General features: G+C 46.4%; 1 protein-coding gene across 3 annotated transcripts; it reads left to right on the forward strand.

The window, feature by feature from the left end:
• Positions 1-858: 858 nt before the first annotated feature.
• On the forward strand, positions 859-13,488 carry LOC122922685. 3 transcript variants are annotated; one of them, XM_044273382.1, is made up of 9 exons: positions 859-1,372; positions 1,446-1,644; positions 10,530-10,648; positions 10,733-10,862; positions 10,953-11,050; positions 11,192-11,401; positions 11,624-12,257; positions 12,373-12,555; positions 12,832-13,488. In XM_044273382.1, the coding sequence occupies exons 4-8, from the start codon at positions 10,787-10,789 to the stop codon at positions 12,438-12,440; spliced, it is 1,086 nt and encodes a 361-aa protein (XP_044129317.1). In that variant the 5' UTR covers positions 859-1,372; positions 1,446-1,644; positions 10,530-10,648; positions 10,733-10,786; the 3' UTR covers positions 12,441-12,555; positions 12,832-13,488. The 3 variants fall into 3 exon arrangements, with proteins under 3 accessions (XP_044129317.1, XP_044129319.1, XP_044129318.1); XM_044273384.1 differs by having other exon boundaries at positions 859-1,644; positions 11,624-11,740; XM_044273383.1 differs by having other exon boundaries at positions 859-1,644; positions 10,956-11,050.
• The last annotated feature ends 9,362 nt before the right edge of the window (positions 13,489-22,850 follow it).

Consider the following 22,850-nt stretch of genomic DNA (forward strand, 5'->3'; position numbering starts at 1 on the left):
TTTAGATTTAGTCATCTTTATAGAAGACAATAGGCTTAAAACTAAAACTTTTTTTAAGACTGTAGATGTTAATACCTACATTGAATTAAATAGCTGCCACCACCCTTCCTGGCTAAGGAATATTCCTAAAAGCCAGTTTCAAAGAATTGCACTAAAATAGAAGATTATAGGGAACAGGGACAGATGATAAAAACTAGATTTCTTGAAAAGGGATACCAAGAAGATCTTTTGGATCACTGTATAAGAGAAATAGAAGACAAGCGGTACATCACCCCAATTCTAGTAGACAAAAAAAGTGAAGAAAAAAAGAAAGATTCTAGATATATGTTCATAACACAATACAACAACCAAGCGGGCCATATCAAACAGATGATCAATAAAAATTGGCACATACTCAAAAATGATCCTGTTTTGAGTAAGGATCTGCCAGAGAAACCCCCTTTAGTTTTTAAAAGAGCTAGTAACCTTACAAATAGGTTAGTGCATAGTGCTAGCTTTGCTACCAATAAAAAACAGTAAATTGCACACAAGAGCAAGTTCACATGGTGCGGTTTTTGCATACCTTGCAAAAACCGCATCTTTAAAGATCGAAAACTGTTTGTGGACTCTGTAGCATCTAAAAAAAGAGCAGGTACTAATTTTAAAATAAAAGGTAATCTGTCATGTAACAATGTGGATGTCATTTATCTGTTGGAGTGCCCGTGTGGCCTCCAATATGTGGGGAGAACCACACGTAGTTTGAAGACCCGAGTGCAAGAACATATTTGCAACATCAAAAAAGGATTGGAGACCCACAGCGTCTCCCTTCATTTCAAAATTCACCACCAAAAAATCCCAGGGGGCTCCTCTTTACTGGTATTGAGTTGGTCCGCACCCCTATACGGGGAGGGGATTTTATTTCAATATTAAATAAAAGGGAGGTGGAGTGGATGTTTTTATTAAACACCATTCAGCCCCAGGGACTTAATATTGAATGTGATGTGAATGCCTGCATAGTTTAAAATCCTTTTAATGATGTTTGAACAATAGGTCCGCGTTGTCTATGATAGGGAGATGTAGGTCTCAAACACGATTATACTAGGTTTTAGATCTTATTTTAGTAACTATTTATTTACTTTTCTAGCCCGTCTGCGTGCGGGGGAGGATAGTATGTATGTGTGTGTATGTATATTTTAGAAGAAACTGCTATTTGAAAAGTCTCATGACGCCCAACAGGGGAGGATCCCTGGATCCTTTTACAGGGGAGGATCCCTGGATCCTTTATTTACAGCTGTATCCACTTAGGAATACACGCCCCAGACGAAGCATCATGGCGAAACCCGGGTCGGGCACTGTGTACTTGTTTTAACTTGCTCCAAAACTTGCGTTCTTTGTGAGTATAATAAATCCTTTTTATTCAACACTGTGGTACGTACTTCACTATTGGTTGACATCTTTTCTCCGAGACCTTGAAGAGTGTGGAGTTCGGTGATATCCTGCCAAAGTGGTGCTCAATTTTTGGGATCCTGCTTGTGCAAGATTTCACATCAGCGGCTAAGCACCCTGTTCGTCCGTGTGGTCTAGTGAACGACATCCAAGGTGTGCAGTTCCTGGTTGGATGACAGCGCTGAGCCTGCTGTCTACGCCTAATATCATCTGAGTCTTGTGAGTATAACCTGTTTTCAGGGGACACTCCTTTTGAGAAGTTACTACACCATAGTGCGGTTTCGATTTTATTTCAGATTTCCACACCGCAGCTGTGTTCGATGTATTTGGATGAACCTATTTGACTGAAGATTTTCATAGACAATAGAACACAAATAATTTTTGGACTTATTTCATTGTGTGGACTATTTCTACTCACTTGTGTCCTGGATTTTGCAGCGCTAGAGGGTAAAATATCTGAACAGGAATTGTACCTTATATTTTCTAATAGACAGGAATATGCATATTCTATTATGGCAATGGACATGTGCAGTCTGCAAATTGCGCAACGCACACGCCTGGCAGCCATGTTTTGCGGATCTGCAATTTGAGGCTCCGATAAACACTACGTTTGTGTGAATGTGCACTTAGTCTGTTGGTACAATACAGACTTTATAACCTTCATACCATGTAACTGCAGGTTATATTAGAGAGAGATGTATCTTGGTCCTTGTAATTGCATTGCACTAAGGCGACTTTCACACCGCCGTTTCTGGGATCCGTCTCAAGGCTCTCACAAGTGGCCCAAAACTGATCAGTTGAGCCCCAATACATCCTGAATGGATAAGGATCCGTCCAGAGCGCATCAGTTTGGCTCCGTTCCACCTCCATTCCGCTCTGGAGGTGGACACCAAAACACTGCTTGCAGCGGAGGTGCGGAGCCAAACAGATCCGTCCTGACTTACAATGCAAGTCAATGGGGACGGATCAGTTTACGTTGACACAATGTGGTGCAAATTTAAACGGATCCGTCCCCCATTGACTTTCAATGTAAGTCAGGACGGATCCGTTTGACTTACACTTAGGCCGCATGCACACGACAGTTGTTTTTCTCGGCCTCCGTTCCGTTTTTTTTTTCTGCGGATGGGATGGGGACCCATTCATTTTAATGGGTCAGCAAAAAAATGATGATAGTTCATCCGTTTGTGTTCTGCGACCGTTTCCCATGTTTCCCTTTAGCAAAAAAAGTAGTGCATGTCCTACTTTTTTCACATTTGCGGACAAGGTTAGGCATTTATTACAAGGGATCTGTGGATAAAAACGGATCCTCCCCAAAAAACAGATGTGCATGAGGCCTTTTTTTTTGACAGAGTAATGCAGACTAATCCATTCTGAACGGATACCAGCATCTGCATTATGGGTGCGGATCCGTCTGTGCAGAAGCAGACGGATCCGCACCTAAACGCAGGTGTGAAAGTAGCCTAAGTGTAAATAAAGTCTGAAACTGTTCATGGACGATCCCTCAATACCATAAGGGTTGGTCCCAGACAGCCAGGTGCCATGGTGGGGTTACACACAGTCTGAATGTTGTGAGCTGTGGACCAATAGCCTTCCAGGAGGCACACCATTGGTCAGGTGACAGGCTCATTGACGATCCCTCAATACCATAAGGGTTGGCCCCAGACAGCCGGGTGCCATGGTGGGGTTAGACAGAGTCTGAATGTTGTGAGCTGTGGACCAATAGCCTTCCAGGAGGCACACCATTGGTCAGGTGAAAGGCTCATGGATGATCCCTCAATACCATAAGGGTTGGTCCCAGACAGCCAGGTGCCATGGTGGGGTTGCACACAGTCTGAATGTTGTGAGCTGTGGACCAATAGCCTTCCAGGAGGCACACCATTGGTCAGGTGACAGGCTCATGGACGATCCCTCAATACCATAAGGGTTGGTCCCAGACAGCCGGGTGCCATGGTGGGGTTACACACAGTCTGAATGTGATTAGCTGTGGACCAATAGCCTTCCAGGAGGCACACCATTGGTCAGGTGACAGGCTCATGGACGATCCCTCAATACCATAAGGGTTGGTCCCAGACAGCCGGGTGCCATGGTGGGGTTACACACAGTCTGAATGTTGTGAGCTGTGGACCAATAGCCTTCCAGGAGGCACACCATTGGTCAGGTGACAGGCTCATGGAGGATCACTCAATACCATAAGGGTTGGTCTCAGACAGCCAGGTGCCATGGTGGGGTTACACAGAGTCTCAATGTTGTGAGCTGTGGACCAATAGCCTTCCAGGAGGCACACCATTGGTCAGGTGACAGGCTCATGGACGATCCCTCAAAACCATAAGGGTTGGTCTCAGAAAGCCGGGTGCCATGGTGGGGTTACACACAGTCTGAATGTTGTGAGCTGTGGACCAATAGCCTTCCAGGAGGCACACCATTGGTCAGGTAAAAGGCTCATGGACGATCCCTCAATACCATAAGGGTTGGCCCCAGACAGCCAGGTGCCATGGTGGGGTTACACAGAGTCTGAATGTTGTGAGCTGTGGACCAATAGCCTTCCAGGTGGCACACCATTAGTCAGGTGACATTCTCATGGACGATCCATCAATAACATAAGGGTTGGTCCCATGAGATAATATGCACCTCTGGTAGAGATAAATGGTATAAAATAAATCCTGGTAAATCCCGGTATTCGGCAGCAGAGGGCGTCACATGAGATAATCTGTACCTGAGTTAGAGATCAATGGTATAAAATAAATCCCGGTAAATCCCGCTATTCGGCAGCAGAGGGCGTCACATGAGATAATCTGCACCTTGGGTAGAGATAAATGATATAAAATAAATCCCGGTATTCGGCAGCAGAGGGCGTCACATGAGCTAATCTGCACCTCGGGTAGAGATCAATGGTATAAAATAAATCCCGGTAAATCCCGGTATTCGGCAGCAGAGGGCGTCATATGAGATAATCTGCACCTCGGGTAGAGATCAATGGTATAAAATAAATCCCGGTAAATCCCGGTATTCGGCAGCAGAGGGCGTCACATAAAATAATCTGCACTTCAGGTAGAGATCAATGATATAAAATAAATCCCGGTAAATCCCGGTATTCGGCAGCAGAGGGCGTCACATGAGATAATTTGCACCTCGGGTAGAGATCAATGGTATAAAATAAATCCCGGTAAATCCCGGTATTCGGCAGCAGAGGGCATCTCATGAGATAATCTGACCCTCGGGTAGAGATCAATGGTATAAAATAAATCCCGGTAAATCCTGGTATTCGGCTGCAGAGGGCGTCACATGAGATAATCTGTACCTCGGGTAGAGATCAATGATATAAAATAAATCCCGGTATTCGGCAGCAGAGGGCGTCACATGAGATAATCTGCACCTCGGGTAGAGATCAATGGTATAAAATAAATCCCGGTAAATCCTGGTATTCGGCTGCAGAGGGCGTCACATGAGATAATCTGTACCTCGGGTAGAGATCAATGATATAAAATAAATCCCGGTATTCGGCAGCAGAGGGCATCACATGAGATAATCTGCACCTCGGGTATAGAACACTCGTATAAGATCAATAGTATATAATATATGCCGGCAGTGGCCAGCAGGGGGTGTGTGCACTCTATGTAAGACAGTACTCTAGGCTTTGATGGGTTAAAACATGTCCTGCAAGCCAGCTCCATTCATTAATCCTAGTGCCCTGGACGATGAAAATGACCTGTGGTGACATCACAGGTCATGTGATGAGCAAAAGCGGCATTGTGGGGTGAAGGACCTTCGGTGATGTCACGATCATGTGACCGGACGGACCGGACGAGTTCAGCAGAGGACGGCAGCGCAGAGGAAAAAGGAAGCTATGGTGATGTCTGCTATGATTGGTGAGGTAAGTGAGGGGAGAGGCAGGGCAGTGCTGGGAGCTGGGATTATTTACATGGGACTGTGTGTTAGTGCTTAAGGGAGTGAAGTTAGTTACATGGAACAGTGTGTTGCAGGTGCCTGGTTGGCGGGGGTCAGCAGCCCGCCCAAAGTAGGGGGTCATGGTATTAAGACCGGTCCGAACAGACAAGCTCCAGGCCGCCTGGCAGGGCCCCTATAAAGTTATAGGACAGATATGCGACACGACCTACACGATAGCCAGCTGAGAGGATGAAGATGTGAAACGAACCTTTCACATCAACATGCTCAAGGCCTATCAGGAACGGGCAGAGGAGGTAGCCGCTATCTGTTCACCAGCAGGAGAAGACATAGAGACCCTACCCCTTCCCAACCTATTGGGCAGTAACGAAGGGATGACCCAGATAAAGAAAGTCCAGCTAGGTGAACAGCTGGAGCCGCAAGAGCGGGCTCAAGCTGTCCGCTTACTAGAAACAAAACAGGCCACATTCTCTCAGGAGCCTGGATACACACTCTTAGCCATACACAAGGTAGAGACTCCAGGACAGGCACCCCTGAGACAGCCCCCTTACCGTATCCCCGAAGCAGTCCGGGAAGGGATGCGGAAGGAAATAGATGAGATGCTTCGGCTAGGTGTAATTGAGCCCTCAGAAAGTCCTTGGGCCTCGCCGGTAGTCTTAGTGCCAAAGAAGGATGGGACAACCCGCTCCTGTGTAGATTACCGGCGCCTCAACGACAAGACAGTTACGGACGCCTATCCGATGCCACGGATGGACGAGCTGCTTGACCGTATCTCTGCAGGGAAGTATCTGACCACAATAGACCTATGCAAGGGATATTGGCAGATTTCCCTAGCAGAAGATGCCATACCCAAGTCGGCCTTCATCACCCAATTCGGCCTATACCAATTCCGGGTTATGCCATTCGGGATGAAGAACGCCCCGGCCACCTTCCAACAGATGGTGGATCAGTTACTTTGGGGTCTCCAGAGCTTTGCATGCGCTTACCTGGATGACATCGCCATCCACAGCGATACCTGGGAAGCGCACCTACAGCACATAGGGGTAGTATTAGATAGGATCAGGGGACAACGCCCGTTTGCTACGCTGGAGCTTGGCCTTACAGCCCTATGACTTTACGATTCATTATCGCCCAGGCAAGCAAAACGGGAAAGCCGATGGATTGTCACGCCAAACGGATTTAACCTCGGACTAAAAGCTCTGAACCCGTCAACCCTACTGGACCAGGAAAGGTCCAACCGAGTTGCCGTAGCAGGGAGAAAAAGGGGGGCCATTGTGAAGGACTTTGATGCAATTGCCTGTATGCTTCAGTTTAATTCTCTCCCTGCTATTTTAAGGTCTATATTGTTCGGTTCCAAATGTCAAGAATGAATGTATTCGTGTACCGAACAGGGAGGATGAAATTATGTTTGTATGTGTGTATTCTGAAAAGCGTTAAAAGTTGTAAATGCTCTGGCCAGCAGACAATTGAGCTGGTGTATTCTTAAAGTGTTACAAGATGTAAATGTTCTGGCCAGCAGACAATTGAGCTGTTTGTATTGTTAAAACTCAATTATCTAGCCGGGCCCAAAGGAGGAGTTTTATGCTGCATAAATTGTGAGTTCTGTGTGCCAGTAAAGTTAGTCTCGTGTTTCCAGCAATGGGTTTTGACTCATGTGTGGATTACTCGGCGATTCCAGGGATATTCCTACTCGTGGAATATTGGGTGATTTTCTTTCATGGGAAGAAGGGAATGCTTGACGGGGATATTTTCTACTACCGTCACACCCGGTATTCGGCAGCAGAGGGCGTCACATGAGATAATCTGCACCTCGGCTAGAGATCAATGATATAAAATAAATCCCGGTAAATCCCGGTATTCGGCAGCAGAGGGCGTCACATGAGCTAATTTGCACCTCGGGTAGAGATCAATGGTATAAAATAAATCCCGGTAAATCCCGGTATTCGGCAGCAGAGGGCGTCACATGAGATAATCTGCACCTCGGGTAGAGATCAATGGTATAAAATAAATCCCGGTAAATCCCGCTATTCGGCAGCAGAGGGCGTCACATGAGATAATCTGCACCTCAGGTAGAGATAAATGGTATAAAATAAATCGCGGTAAATCCCGGTATTCGGCAGCAGAGGGCGTCACATGAGATAATTTGCACCTCGGGTAGAGATCAATGGTATAAAATAAATCCCGGTATTCGGCAGCAGAGGGCGTCACATGAGATAATCTGCACCTCGGGTATAGAACACTCGTATAAGATCAATAGTATATAATATATGCCGGCAGTGGCCAGCAGGGGGTGTGTGCACTCTATGTAAGACAGTACTCTAGGCTTTGATGGGTTAAAACATGTCCTGCAAGCCAGCTCCATTCATTAATCCTAGTGCCCTGGACGATGAAAATGACCTGTGGTGACATCACAGGTCATGTGATGAGCAAAAGCGGCATTGTGGGGTGAAGGACCTTCGGTGATGTCACGATCATGTGACCGGACGGACCGGACGAGTTCAGCAGAGGACGGCTGCGCAGAGGAAAAAGGAAGCTATGGTGATGTCTGCTACGATTGGTGAGGTAAGTGAGGGGAGAGGCAGGGCAGTGCTGGGAGCTGGGATTATTTACATGGGACTGTGTGTTAGTGCTTAAGGGAGGGAAGTTAGTTACATGGAACTGTGTGTTGCAGGTGCCTGGTTGGCGGGGTCAGCAGCCCGCCCAAAGTAGGGGGTCATGGTATTAAGACCGGTCCGAACAGACAAGCTCCAGGCCGTCTGGCAGGGCTCCTATAAAGTTATAGGACAGATATGCGACACGACCTACACGATAGCCAGCTAAGAGGATGAAGATGTGAAACGAACCTTTCACATCAACATGCTCAAGGCCTATCAGGAACGGGCAGAGGAGGTAGCCGCTATCTGTGCACCAGCAGGAGAAGACATAGAGACCCTACCCCTTCCCAACCTATTGGGCAGTAACGAAGGGATGACCCAGATAAAGAAAGTCCAGCTAGGTGAACAGCTGGAGCCGCAAGAGCGGGCTCAAGCTGTCCGCTTACTAGAAACAAAACAGGCCACATTCTCTCAGGAGCCTGGATACACACTCTTAGCCATACACAAGGTAGAGACTCCAGGACAGGCACCCCTGAGACAGCCCCCTTACCGTATCCCCGAAGCAGTCCGGGAAGGGATGCGGAAGGAAATAGATGAGATGCTTCGGCTAGGCGTAATTGAGCCCTCAGAAAGTCCTTGGGCCTCGCCGGTAGTCTTAGTGCCAAAGAAGGATGGGACAACCCGCTCCTGTGTAGATTACCGGCGCCTCAACGACAAGACAGTTACGGACGCCTATCCGATGCCACGGATGGACGAGCTGCTTGACCGTATCTCTGCAGGGAAGTATCTGACCACAATAGACCTATGCAAGGGATATTGGCAGATTTCCCTAGCAGAAGATGCCATACCCAAGTCGGCCTTCATCACCCAATTCGGCCTATACCAATTCCGGGTTATGCCATTCGGGATGAAGAACGCCCCGGCCACCTTCCAACGGATGGTGGATCAGTTACTTGGGGGTCTCCAGAGCTTTGCATGCGCTTACCTGGATGACATCGCCATCCACAGCGATACCTGGGAAGCGCACCTACAGCACATAGGGGTAGTATTAGATAGGATCAGGGGACAACGCCCGTTTGCTACGCTGGAGCTTGGCCTTACAGCCCTATGACTTTACGATTCATTATCGCCCAGGCAAGCAAAACGGGAATGCCGATGGATTGTCACGCCAAACGGATTTAACCTCAGACTAAAAGCTCTGAACCCGTCAACCCTACTGGACCAGGAAAGGTCCAACCGAGTTGCCGGAGCAGGGAGAAAAAGGGGGGCCATTGTGAAGGACTTTGATGCAATTGCCTGTATGCTTCAGTTTAATTCTCTCCCTGCTATTTTAAGGTCTATATTGTTCGGTTCCAAATGTCAAGAATGAATGTATTCGTGTACCGAACAGGGAGGATGAAATTATGTTTGTATGTGTGTATTCTGAAAAGCGTTAAAAGTTGTAAATGTTCTGGCCAGCAGACAATTGAGCTGTGTGTATTGTTAAAACTCAATTATCTAGCCGGGCCCAAAGGAGGAGTTTTATGCTGCATAAATTGTGAGTTCTGTGTGCCAGTAAAGTTAGTCTCGTGTTTCCAGAAATACTAAAACACGGGGGGCACACCTAGGTGTGCCCCCCGTGTTTTAGTATTTCTGCTACGGTTGTTTGGCTTGGGACACGTTCCCTCTTGCTGTTTCTGGGGTTGTGGCACCCTATTGTGGTCATATCATGGCATTTAATTTGGAAATGAGGGAAGCGGCATGGGCTTCGCAGGCAACTGCCTTGTTTCATGAAGATGGGGTCACTGATACAGGGGGTGACTTTAGAGCATTAACGTCTGAGATCATTGATGCCCATAAGTTATACACACGAGTATGGTGGAACATCAAAAGTCTTGAGGAATATCTCAAGTGTTCCATCATTCCCAGGGGCCTGAGGGTGCAAAAATTTCCTGCATGGGAGGTTACTGCTGAATTTAAAGAGACCTGGGAACAGGGACTCCTGCAATGCTCTAAAATAATGATTGAGATGTTGGTTACACATGACAAGGAATTGTTACAACAGACCAAACTAAGGTTGATGGAGTTAGAATCAAAATTGAGTCAGCATGATAAGGAGAAAGTTGCGTTATTTCAAGTGAGATTGAAAGAAACATTGGAAGGCTTTGATAAAGAGATCATGATAGGCAAAAAAAACGAAATTCCAACGTGATAAAAGTGATTTTGAAAGGGGACAGGCATTCAGGTGGAAACACAGTGGTAACACACGGGCGCCCCCTAGGGTCTACCAAACCAACAAAGCAATTACAAAACAAGTGACACCTGGCACAATGAGTGATGCCGATTTTTTATCCGAAAACAGCGAAGACAGCGAACTCGGAGGGGATTACGAAAATCCCAAAAGGAGGGGACCTCAATTACGCAGGGGCAACACCCAATCAGTACCAAACAAGAGACGGATGTAGATATTAGACCATCACAGGTTAGCAGGTCACTACAAGTCATAAATCTCTCTTCTTATGTATTATCAGAACAGGAAACACTTGTCCTACAAAAAGGACTGTCTTTCTCTCCTATGAATACATTAGATAAGTTTGAGTTTGTGAAAGATGTTTATTTATTTTGCAGACAGTTATGTTTCAAGTTACTTTATGCTCAACCCACACTTCTGACGGAATTAATGGAGGATGAACGTGGTGTTTTTCTTGATCTAATGGATTTATTAAAAGAAAGTGAGAGTGACCTTGGTAGGAGAACCTTCTGCTTATCGAGACCATCTACGATCACACCATCATTGAGTCTCTTTCCTAACATCAATCTGTTTTTTTCAGGCTGTTCTCCAGGAAATTCGCAAAATCCCAAAAAATACCATCAGGGGACGGAATATGACTGCAACAGAATCGATGATCATTAAACAACTGCAACAAAACAGTTCCTTTGTCATTAAAGAGGCCGACAAAGGTGGGAACGTGGTTCTGTGGGATATTGGTAAATATACAAAGGAGGCCAAGCGACAACTAGGCAATAAGATTTTTTATACTCCCATTCCAGCAGACCCCACAACCACCTTCAAAAAGAAATTGGACCAATTGCTAAAAAGGGCCTTTGACATGAAAATAATAACGAAACGGGAACTCCAATTTTTGGAGGTGAGTTGTCCTATAACACCAACCTTTTACATGCTACCTAAGGTACACAAAAACCTGGAGGACCCACCAGGTCGGCCAATTGTGGCAGGAATTGGGGGATTATGTGAACAAGCATATATTTATTTAGATTTCTTTTTGCAGCCATACGTCCTGGGATTAAAATCCTACATCCGTGACTCTATGCACCTTATCCAACAACTCAAGCAGATTACCTTACCAGCAGACACTCTATTGGTCACATGCGACGTTGAGTCGCTATATTCTAATATTGCTCATGACCATGGAATTATGGCTGTTGAATTTTTCTTGTCTTGTGCCACCACAGGCGACCCAGCCCACCACACTTTCCTGGTGAGTTTATTGACATTTGTTCTTACCCACAATTATTTCGTTTTTGACCGGACTTTTTACAGACAGGTCTCGGGCACGGCCATGGGGGCACGTTGTGCGCCCTCCTATGCCAACTTATTTTTAGGTTGGTGGGAGGCCACACGTGTCTACCCAATGGACGGCTTCAGGGATCGTGTGGTGGGCTGGTATCGCTTCATAGATGACATTCTATTTTTTTGGCAGGGCTCAAGACAAGAATGTGAGGATTTCATCAAACAACTGAATGATAATCAACTTAATATAACCTTGACATCCAATATTTCGGAACTAAAGGTTGATTTCTTGGATCTTCAAATCAAGGTAAATGATGGTAGATTGGTAACCTCTCTTTTCCGGAAACATACGGCAACTAATAATATATTGCACTTCTCAAGTTTCCATCCTAAACACCTAAAAATGGGTATACCTGGGGGTCAGTTCCTACGTCTACGACGCAATTGTACGGAAATGCATGATTTTAAGATGGCATCAGAAGATTTATCTATGAGACTTCATGAGAGAGGTTACCCAAAAAAAGTAATATCACGGGCATTTGAGAATGCAAAAGGTTCAATACGTGAGGATCTGTTCATACCTAGACCCAAACCAAGGGATGGCAAAGTACGGTTAATTACCAAATATAACAACCAATGGTCGGACCTCTATAAAATCTTGAACACTCACTGGTTTCTACTCCAATCGGATACTAAATTGGCAGCATATGTTGATGCTAAACCCAAGATTATAGCACGGAGGGCAACCAATTTAAAAGACACATTAGTATACAGTCATTTTCAACGCCCGACAACCTCTACGGGAAGAGGCACTACCCTCAAAGGTACATATCCCTGTGGGAATTGTAATATATGTCAACTCATGTTGAACTCAAACACTTTTTCCCAGGGGGACAACTCCAGAGTATACCTTAAACATTATATTAATTGCCGTTCTAGGAACGTTGTATATGCTCTTTTGTGCCCCTGTGAGAAGATCTATGTGGGTCAGACAATGCAAGAATTAAGGAAAAGAGTGCAACAACATATATCCAACATTCGATTGGCAGCAAGAGATAGCAGCAAGGGCGAGAAACCACTTACATCAGTGGCAGCTCATTTTTTGGACCACCACAACGGCAGGTATGATGACCTACGGGTGGTGGGATTGGATCTGATCCGGGGCAACATCAGGGGCACACATATCTCCAGATGTTTGCTCCGATCTGAAGCAAGATGGATATATAATCTCGGTTCACAATCGCCGGGAGGGCTCAATGAGGAACTCACCTTCACTGGTTTTTATATGTAGATCCATCCTTTATAGTCATCATGGACCTATATATCACTTTGTTTGATTTTCCTCTTTTTTTTCCTTTTACTTCAATATAAAAAATATGTTCTTTCTTTTGCGTTTAGGATCACAGGTTTAAAGCCCACTGCAACATGGACTCACTGTAACACGGATTCTCTCTTCCTCTGGACCTTTTGTCTACACTGACCCTACAACAGAGGGATGACTTATCAAATGGACACTTCGATTATATATATTTTCACTGGCCTCGGATCTTTGGACTCGCTGGATGGGTGTGCGATCCCAATGACCCTAGGCCATATTTCTATTTCTTTTTCCCTAAAATTCACATAATGCCCTCATTTTAACCCACCCTGGTAATTACCCGGGCTTTTTCTATAACATATATCTCCATCCACATGCTGTATTAATCGCCGACAACCTGATGTTAGTATGAAAATGGTGGGATTTGTAATATGTAATAGGTAATTGTATGCTGCATGGACTACTGATGATTTGATTTTGGTATAACAATAGTGGGATTTGAAACTGATAATTGATAACTCAGACATGTACCGCTTATCCCTCTATAAGTGCTTCAGGCTTGCTCTCTTTTGCTTATATATGCGCTTGCACTTGTTTGGTCCCTTCTGTCCCGGTGCATGGTCCATAAATCCCTTGGGTGTGCGAGGTGCGTATGCGATCACCGCTTCAGCAAAAAATATATTTTTGGTGAATTTTAACATGCTAATAGACATGCTGGTCATTGATTACTGATATGAATTATGGTCCTATATAATCATGGTTTTTGTGGTGAAAAAACTTTTTTGTGTGTTTGCACATTATGATGATGACTTTTTACCTTTTCTTCAATCATGCACAATATGTAATATTGATCAGACTGTTATTATTGACATGAATTATAGTTCATGATATATATATTTTGTATGTTTGCACATTATGATGATGATTTTTCATTCTTCTTTCAATCATGTATGATATGCAATATCCCCTAGAAATCTATGAATTTGGTTTTATAAATTATATTGCTACTGCTAAGATTGATGTGGATCACATGAACAAATATACACTGCAAATATATTTTGCATTTTTTCACATCTTCTGTATGATTGTATAATAATATTTATTGTGGGATATAGGATCCATCTTTAAGAGAATACTCCGAAATGGATTATTTCTCTCACATATTGCTCCATCATCATGCATTTTGAGGACCTAATCATGGTTAAGAATATCGCATAAGCATTGTATATTAGTAATCCTTGCTGTGGCTGTGCGTGCTCGCGCCTTGCGTCATATGGGGAGTATCTTGCGACGTGGCTCACGGATGTGACGTCGGGCTCCACGGTGTACTTCCGCTTTTTGGAGCGCATCGTTGGGCTGAGGTCACTTCCGGGAGCCATTTTGCGCATGCGCACCCGCGATGACAACACGCCGGTTTAGCTGGCGTCCGCGGGTGCGCGTGGACCATGCACCGGGACACATACAGGTGATACCTGTCGACCCTCTTATTTAAGAACACCTACATCGCCTTATTAGGTATGACCACAATCTATGTAATGTTTATTCAATTAACGATATTGACTATAAAAGCTGAGTTTTAGGATTACAATGCACATGGACCTCTGAGGAAGCTGGTCTAGGAACCAGCGATACGCGTTAGGCTGCTTTGCATTCTTCTTGGATGGGTTTTGTATGCCTTGTGTGTTACCATTGATTATGTTCTCACCATAGGATTGAGGGATACAATTTCCTGACAGTGTTTTTATGATTATCCCGCTTATTCATTGTCATCTCTGTGGGACATTATTGTATTGTGGACATAATTATTGTTACATTATTCACTGCACCATCCTTGGGGTTGCCCCATGTGCATGCTGTTTTTAACTTTGACATTTCAATAAAATATTTTCTATTTTCTACTCTGATGTGCGGCCATTATATGGTATTTCTTTGTCTGGTTGTTCTCAAGTCTCGTGTTTCCAGCAATAAGTTTTGACTCATGTGTGGATTACTCGGCGATTCCAGGGATATTCCTACTCGTGGAATATTGGGTGATTTTCTTTCATGGGAAGAAGGGAATGCTTGACGGGGATATTTTCTACTACCGTCACACCCGGTATTCGGCAGCAGAGGGCGTCACATGAGATAATCTGCACCTCGGGTAGAGATCAATGATATAAAATAAATCCTGGTAAATCCCGGTATTCGGCAGCAGAGGGCGTCACATGAGCTAATTTGCACCTCGGGTAGAGATCAATGGTATAAAATAAATCCCGGTAAATCCCGCTATTCGGCAGCAGAGGGCGTCACATGAGATAATCTGCACCTCGGGTAGAGATCAATGGTATAAAATAAATCCCGGTAAATCCCGCTATTCGGCAGCAGAGGGCGTCACATGAGATAATATGCACCTCGGGTAGAGATCAATGGTATAAAATAAATCGCGGTAAATCCCGGTATTCGGCAGCAGAGGGCGTCACATGAGATAATCTGCACCTCGGGTAGAGATCAATGGTATAAAATAAATCCCGGTAAATCCCGCTATTCGGCAGCAGAGGGCGTCACATGAGATAATCTGCACCTCAGGTAGAGATAAATGGTATAAAATAAATCGCGGTAAATCCCGGTATTCGGCAGCAGAGGGCGTCACATGAGCTAATCTGCACCGGGTATAGAACACTCTATAAGATCAATAGTATATAATATATGCCGGCAGTGGCCTGCAGGGGGCGTGTGCACTCTATGTAAAACAGTACTCTAGGCTTTGATGGGTTAAAACATGTCCTGCAAGCCAGCTCCATTCATTAATCCTAGTGCCCTGGAGAGGAAAATGACCTGTGGTGACATCACAGGTCATGTGATGAGCAAAAGAGGAAGTGTGGGGTGAAGGACCTTCGGTGATGTCACGATCATGTGACCGGACGGACCGGACGGAGTTCAGCAGAGGACGGCAGCGCAGAGGAAAAAGGAAGCTATGGTGATGTCTGCTACGATTGGTGAGGTAAGTGAGGGGAGAGGCAGGGCAGTGCTGGGAGCTGGGATTATTTACATGGGACTGTGTGTTAGTGCTTAAGGGAGTGAAGTTAGTTACATGGAACTGTGTGTTGCAGGTGCCTGGTTGGCGGGGGTGATGTTATTTACATAGGACTGAATGTTGAAGGGGTCATGTTTACATGGGATTGCATGTTGTAGGTGGCTGGGGAGGATGCTATGTTATTTACATGGGGCTGTAAATAGAGAGGGGTATTATTTACATGGTACTGACTATATGTTGAAGGGGTCATGTTTACATAGGATTGCATGTTGTAGGTGGCTGGGGAGGATGCTATGTCATTTACATGGGGCTGTAGATAGAGAGGGGTATTATTTACATGGTACTGACTATATGTTGAAGGGGCCATGTTTAAATAGGATTGCATGTTGTAGGTGGCTGGGGAGGATGCTATGTCATTTACATGGGGCTGTAAATAGAGAGGGGTATTATTTACATGGGGCTGACTATATGTTGAAGGGGTCATGTTTACATAGGATTGCATGTTGTAGGTGGCTGGGGAGGATGCTATGTCATTTACATGGGGCTGTAGATAGAGAGGGGTATTATCTACATGGGGCTGTACTTTGGAGGAGGCTGTTGATAGAGAGCGATATTATTTACATCGGGCTGTATATTGGAGGGGGCTGTAGATTGAGAAGGATATTATTTACATGGGACTGACTATATGTTGAAGGGGCCATGTTTACATAGGATTGCATGTTGTAGGTGGCTGGGGAGGATGCTATGTCATTTACATGGAGCTGCAGATAGAGAGGGGAATTATTTACATGGGGCTGTATTTTGGAGGAGGCTGTAAATAGAGAGCAATATTATTTACACGGGGCTGCATATTGGAGGGGGCTGTAGATTGAGAGGGATATTATTTACATGGGACTATATGTTGCAGCTGCCTGGTTTGGGGGGGGGGTGCTATTTACATACGACTGAATGTTGAAAGGGTGATGTTTACATGGGATTGCATGTTGGAGGCAGCTGGGGAGGAGGTGATGTTATTTACATGGGGCTGTATATTGGAAGGGGCTGTATGTAGATAGAGAGTGATATTGCTTACATGGGGCTGTAAATTGGAGGGGGCTGTAGATAGAGAGGGATATTATTTACATGGGACTGTTTATTGGAGGTGGATGGAGAAATGGTGTGATTTTAATTAACATAGCACTGCATGGCAGGGTGAGGGAAATAGTGTTGTTTACATGGGACTGTATGTTGGAGAGGCTGGAAGGAGGGGAGTGATATTATTTACATGGGACTGTATGGTGGAGGCAGGAATATAACTACAGGGAACACTGCAGCGGGAATTATCAATACCGGGGGCACTTCAGGGTGAGTATTATAACAGCAGGGACCAGTATTAATAATGGGGGCACTGTAGGGGTATAATAAATCCAGGAGACATTATAGGCGTTCTTATTACTACTGGGGGCTCTATAGGAGGGACTTATAGATCGGCCTTATTTCTACTAATAGCCCTATGGGGGGGGGGTTACTACTTAGGGGTCTGTAGAGAACTTTATTACCACAATAGAGAGTCCTTATTACTACTGGGAGCTCTGTGAGGGTTATTATTAATACTGGAGAGCTCTTCTACTAATGGGGGCACTCTTGGAGAGCATTATCAATGTTGGGGGCCACTGTAGGGGCCAGTATTACTAACGAGGGCATTCTAGAAGGGATTTGCTATTGGTGGTATTATGAGGAGCACTATTACTAGAGGGGGGCGGGGACTCATTTTTCATCAGGATAGTATTTGGGGGTATTAGGGAGAATAGCGAGGAGCAGGATAACAATGGGGGGACTCCAGGTTGGGGGATGATGATAGAAAAGTGAGGAAGCTAATACGTCTGTGTGTCACACTCTGCAGAGACGAGGCCGCTGAGAGAAGTTGTCCGGACCAAATTAAGAAGATGAGGACAGAGAAGATCTACAACAGAGGAGACGTCACCTGGGAGGCCCTGGATGTGACAGGTATGTGCTGCTGTATAGCGAGTACAGCAAAAAGGTGATGTGCGGGGGGATGGGGGCAGGGCTCGAGTCTTGCGGGAACGTGTGGGAACTGCATTCCTGCACTTTCTTCATAGCAGGAACGCCGTTCCCTTTCAGGGCCGTCTGTCTTTAACGCCGGGCAAAAGGATCAGGAAGCGGTGAAGGCACCGCGCAGACCTCTGCGTTAGAAGAAGAAGGAGCACCGGGTGGCCACAGCGCATCTAAGTATTCTGCTGACTAACTGGCCATGGCAGCAAGACAGGACTTCAGTAGCGTCCTGGCTGCCATGGTAACCGATCGGAGCCCCCGCATTACACTGCTGGGACTCCGATAGGAACTGACACTGACACCAATGATGGCGGGAGGGCGTACTGCCCACCAATGATTTTAATACTGGGGAGGGAGAGGGCACACTGCCCAACAATAATTTTAATACGGGGAGGGGAACTGCCCACCAATGATTTTAATATTGGGGAGGTGGGGGAGGCGCACTGCCCACCAATGATTTTAATACTGGGGAGGGCACACTGCCCACCAATGATTTTAATACTGGGGAGGTGGGGGGAGGGCACACTGCCCACCATTCATTTCTGGTCCATATTTAATGGGGGACACAGGAACCGTGTGTATAGCTATGTCCTATAGGCGTTGTTGACACTAGCAAAAGCTGTTAGCTCGTCCCCTGGCAGCTATACCCCCTCCAGCCTGGAGAGAGAGCTTCAGTTTTTTCTAATGTCAATAGGAGGCAAGACCTCCCTGGGTAGCTCCTGGTGATTTGTTATTTGAGTTTCATATTTTCTTTCTTTTTCAGGTGGGAAACAGTGGACGCCTCATCTCCCTGTTCTCCCGGGGCAGCACACCAGCGTTGGTCCGCCACGCTGCCTCCTCCCCCACAAGAAGACAAGGTGGACCCAGCGAGCAGAAGGGTCACCAATCCAAACCCGATTTTCCATCGTCCTGCTGTGCAAGTAGCTGAAGGGGTGTCCCTGCTGGAGAAGAGGAAGGGCAAGATGGCGGCAGGGAAGAAAAGAGAGGTCAGTACACTGGACTAGGTGAGGATGTTAACCCTCCTGGCCTTCCCTCCCTCCCTCTTGGTGACAATAGTCTTCAACAGCACAGGGTTTTAGCATAGCCCAGCACCCCTGATGCCATTCCCAGCTCCCCTCAGGCCATTGCCAGCTCTGGAATCATTCCCAGCACACCTGAAGCCAGCAGCACCACTGATGTCATACCCTTCGCTCCCCCTCTTGTTGTACTCCAAGAAGGGACATAGGCACATAGGGGGTTAAGACAGCCGTCCTGAGCGCAGGAGGCTCCCGATCCACGACAGTAATTTTCCCAATACGGAAGGGAGTGCACTCTTGCAGCACCTACCTCACTGCCACCCCTTTCGGGAACGGATGTCGGGCGCACCGCTCCGGAGGGAGTTAGCTGCCATAAGTTTGTGCGGCACCGCATCGGTGTTCCGGCAGCTATATTGTTTGCCAGGCACGCCGGGTGCAGCCCGCGTCCGTTGCCAGGCGGGCACATTCGCCAGCTGCTCTCTTCATGTGGCCGGCCGATGCAGGGGCAAGCATGCCCTAATCGGCTGTTCACAAGGGGTTTGGTTCGCCCCTTTTTGCAGCCCGCTAGGCCGCAAACTTTGTCCCCCGGAGGAGGGGGGCTCTGTGGCACAAATTATTCCCGCCCTACTTCCCCTTCCCACAGAAACATGCTGAGCTCAGCCCCCGGTCTTCAAGTGGCCTTAACCCTTTCTGCCCAGCCAGCACTTAGGCCGGCGTATCTGGCATCTGGGGGATGTAGCCTAGTGCAGGTTTTCTAATGGGAAAAAAAAACTAACCCCTTCCTGCCTCATGTGCGCTTGAGGCCGGCATCTTAGTTTAAAAAAATAAAATAAAACTGTGCACCATACGGGTCCCTCTCCTCTGCCCTCACTACCGCAGGACCACCCTGTCTGGTGGTATCACGCTGGGCCCGTGTCATATCAGACAAGGAGGACCTCTCGCAATCCTCCCTCCGACCAACGGTACTTGTCGCCCTTCCATAGGTGGGATATTTGCAATACTTCGGGATGCAGTACTTGCCTTACCTTATTGTCCCCTGCCACAGATGGTCTAAGTATAGTATCACTGGTTTCAGTGCCGGACGTATGATTTCCCCCTTCTGTAGGTGGCGTAATTGCATGTCCACTGGGTTCAGTACCTACCGTATGCGTTGGCCCCTTCCTTAGGTTGCGCAATGACATTATCACTGGCTGCAATGTGTGCTGTATACATTACCCCATTCATTAGGTGAATTAATTGCACTCCCACGGGGTACAGGACTCGCCGCATGCACTATTTCTCGCCGTTGGCATTAACCCACTTCATTGGTGTCATATTTTACCTACCACTGGCTTAGCTACTTGCCGTATGCATTCCACCTTACATAAGTATGGTAATTGCACCACCATTGGATACCGTCCGACTGTCGCGCTATCCTTCTGTAGGCGGAGTGATACACATCACCGTGCTTCCTGGTGCATTTCCCCTTCCAAATTGATCCACTAGCAGGGCAATAACTAAGCGTCTTGGGATGCTGAAATTCAACTGGCAACGGACAGTACCCGCGGGTGCCCGTTAATCTTTCACTAGTGGTATATGGGTGCCGCCAGTGGATAAGTTGGCTATTTCTTATTGTATCCTTCTTTTCCTTTGGTGCTGGTTTTGGGCAGGGGGTTACCTACCATCACCTCTGTGTCATGGAGACCCCTCATCTCCCTGGGTCTCCATTGTTACAGTCGGTCATGATATGGTCCGCATCAATACGTAGTACGTACACCATTGCCCATATATGGTGAGTACGTTCCAGCGAGTCGAGTGTTCGTTGACTCTGTATTCTCTAGCCACCACTTCTTCTTTGGGAAGTGGTTATGCTGGCACTCTGGTTTAGATGCTACAGCTTGTTCTCCTCCCCAGGTGCAGCTATTCGCTAATGCTCGAGTTCGTGGTCGCTGCAGTGGGACATTCCCCTCAGGTAGGGGTCCTACCCTGGCGCTAGCTTGGCAGTTGCACCTCTTCAGCGCCCTTCCGGGTAGAGTTTCAAAGGTTCGCTCTACTTAACTGTGGCAGTATAGTAGGTGGCTTCTACGGATAGTCTTAGGCAGTGTTCCCTCTAAGCCTGGGCAGCTGCTGAGCGGGGTCGCCTCAGAGCTGGACACAGCGCCATCAAAGGTGGGCGATAGGAAAACCTAAAATAATTGTCACATTAAAGAGCATACAATGTAACCCCTGCACCATGCTGTGTAATATACAGCATAATCCTTACACCATGCTGTACAGCAGGCATGCTCAACCTACGGCCCTCCAGCTGTTGCAAAACTACAACTCCCAGCATGCCCGAACAGCCTACAGCAGGGCATTGTGGGAGTTGTAGTTTTACAACAGCTGGAGGGCCGCAGGTTGAGCATGCCTGCTGTACAGAATACATTATAATCCATACACCATACAGTAAAATATACATTATAATCCATACTCCATGCCGTATAATATACATTATAATCCATACACCATGCCGTGCAATATACAACATAACCCTACAGTGTAGGTGTTATACTATATATTGAACGGCATTGTGTATGGATTATAATGTATACTGTACAGCAAATGTATGGAGGTTACACCATGCCAGACAATATAACCCCTGTGGGAAAGATAATAGATAGATAGATATCCCTATACACAGCCTATACCTATATACAGTCTATACCTATATACGGTCTATACTTATATACAGCCTATACCTATACACAGTCTATACCTATATACAGCCTATACTTATATACAGCCTATACTTATATACAGCCTATACCTATACACAGTCTATACCTATATACAGCCTATACTTATATACAGCCTATACCTATACACAGTCTATACCTATATACAGCCTATACTTATATACAGCCTATACTTATATACAGCCTATACTTATATACAGCCTATACCTATATACGGTCTATACTTATATACAGCCTATACCTATATCTGCCACCCCCCCAGCTGTGTGGAGAAGGCCTCAGTGGAAGGCACATAACGGCAGAGATGCACCCGACGTTTGCTGCTCAGGGTGAAGGTCGGAATGGCAGCAATATTGGCTTTCACCCAGCTTTTCTAGAAGCGGATAGAACTAAAGAAAATAAATATTGCAGTATAGGCACACAGAGATTTGAGAACAGATGTAGCAGAGCTTGGTTTGTAAATTGACTGTTTGAGGCCGCAGTGTTTGTGCTGTGAACAGTCGGTACATGCGGCTACAGTCCAATGTAAGGAGTCAGGACATAGTAGGATTTCACAACAAGTTGTACCCCAACATATACAGTAAGCACCTGCCCTACTGCACCTAACAAGATCAGCTCTGCAGAATCTAACAAGCTCCGCCCTGCTGCATCTAACAAGCTCCGCCTTGCTGCATCTAACAAGCTCCGCCCTGCTGCATCTAACAAGCTCCGCCCTGCTGCATCTAACAAGCTCCGCCTTGCTGCATCTAACAAGCTCCGCCCTGCTGCATCTAACAAGCTCCGCCCTGCTGCATCTAACAAGCTTAGCTCTGCTGCATGCATCCCGTCCACATATAGGACCGGTATCCTGGTCTCCATACGTGACAAACCCCACAAAGTGACTTTTCCTTGTGGGGAACAGACCTTACCGCCCCAGAATGCCTCTTGTCAAGGAGTGTGTCCGGTTTAATAAATATTAGCGGCCCCCCTTATTACTGTGGCGGTGTCAGGGTGACTGCTTTGGGGCGGGATGTGAGGAATACATTAGGATTTCATGAACAGGGATTGCCCTGTCTCCTTCTTCCACCTGCACAGCAGTGAGATTTATGGGGCTGGGGGACATTAGCAGCGGGGCCCTTCTCTCCATCAGACTGCCACATTACCTCTGCCTGTGCACTGCTGCTCAGTCCTCTTCAGTTAGAAAAGGAGGAGGCAGCAGTAGTGCGGGGACATGTATAGTGTCATCAATAGTGTGGGCAAGTGTGGGCATTTTGTGACCGGGTGCTGCTGAGCGGACTTATTAAACTTGTGAGCGGGGGCACAAT

Source organism: Bufo gargarizans, unplaced genomic scaffold (assembly GCF_014858855.1).
Source record: "Bufo gargarizans isolate SCDJY-AF-19 unplaced genomic scaffold, ASM1485885v1 fragScaff_scaffold_625_pilon, whole genome shotgun sequence".
Lineage (NCBI taxonomy): Eukaryota > Metazoa > Chordata > Amphibia > Anura > Bufonidae > Bufo > Bufo gargarizans.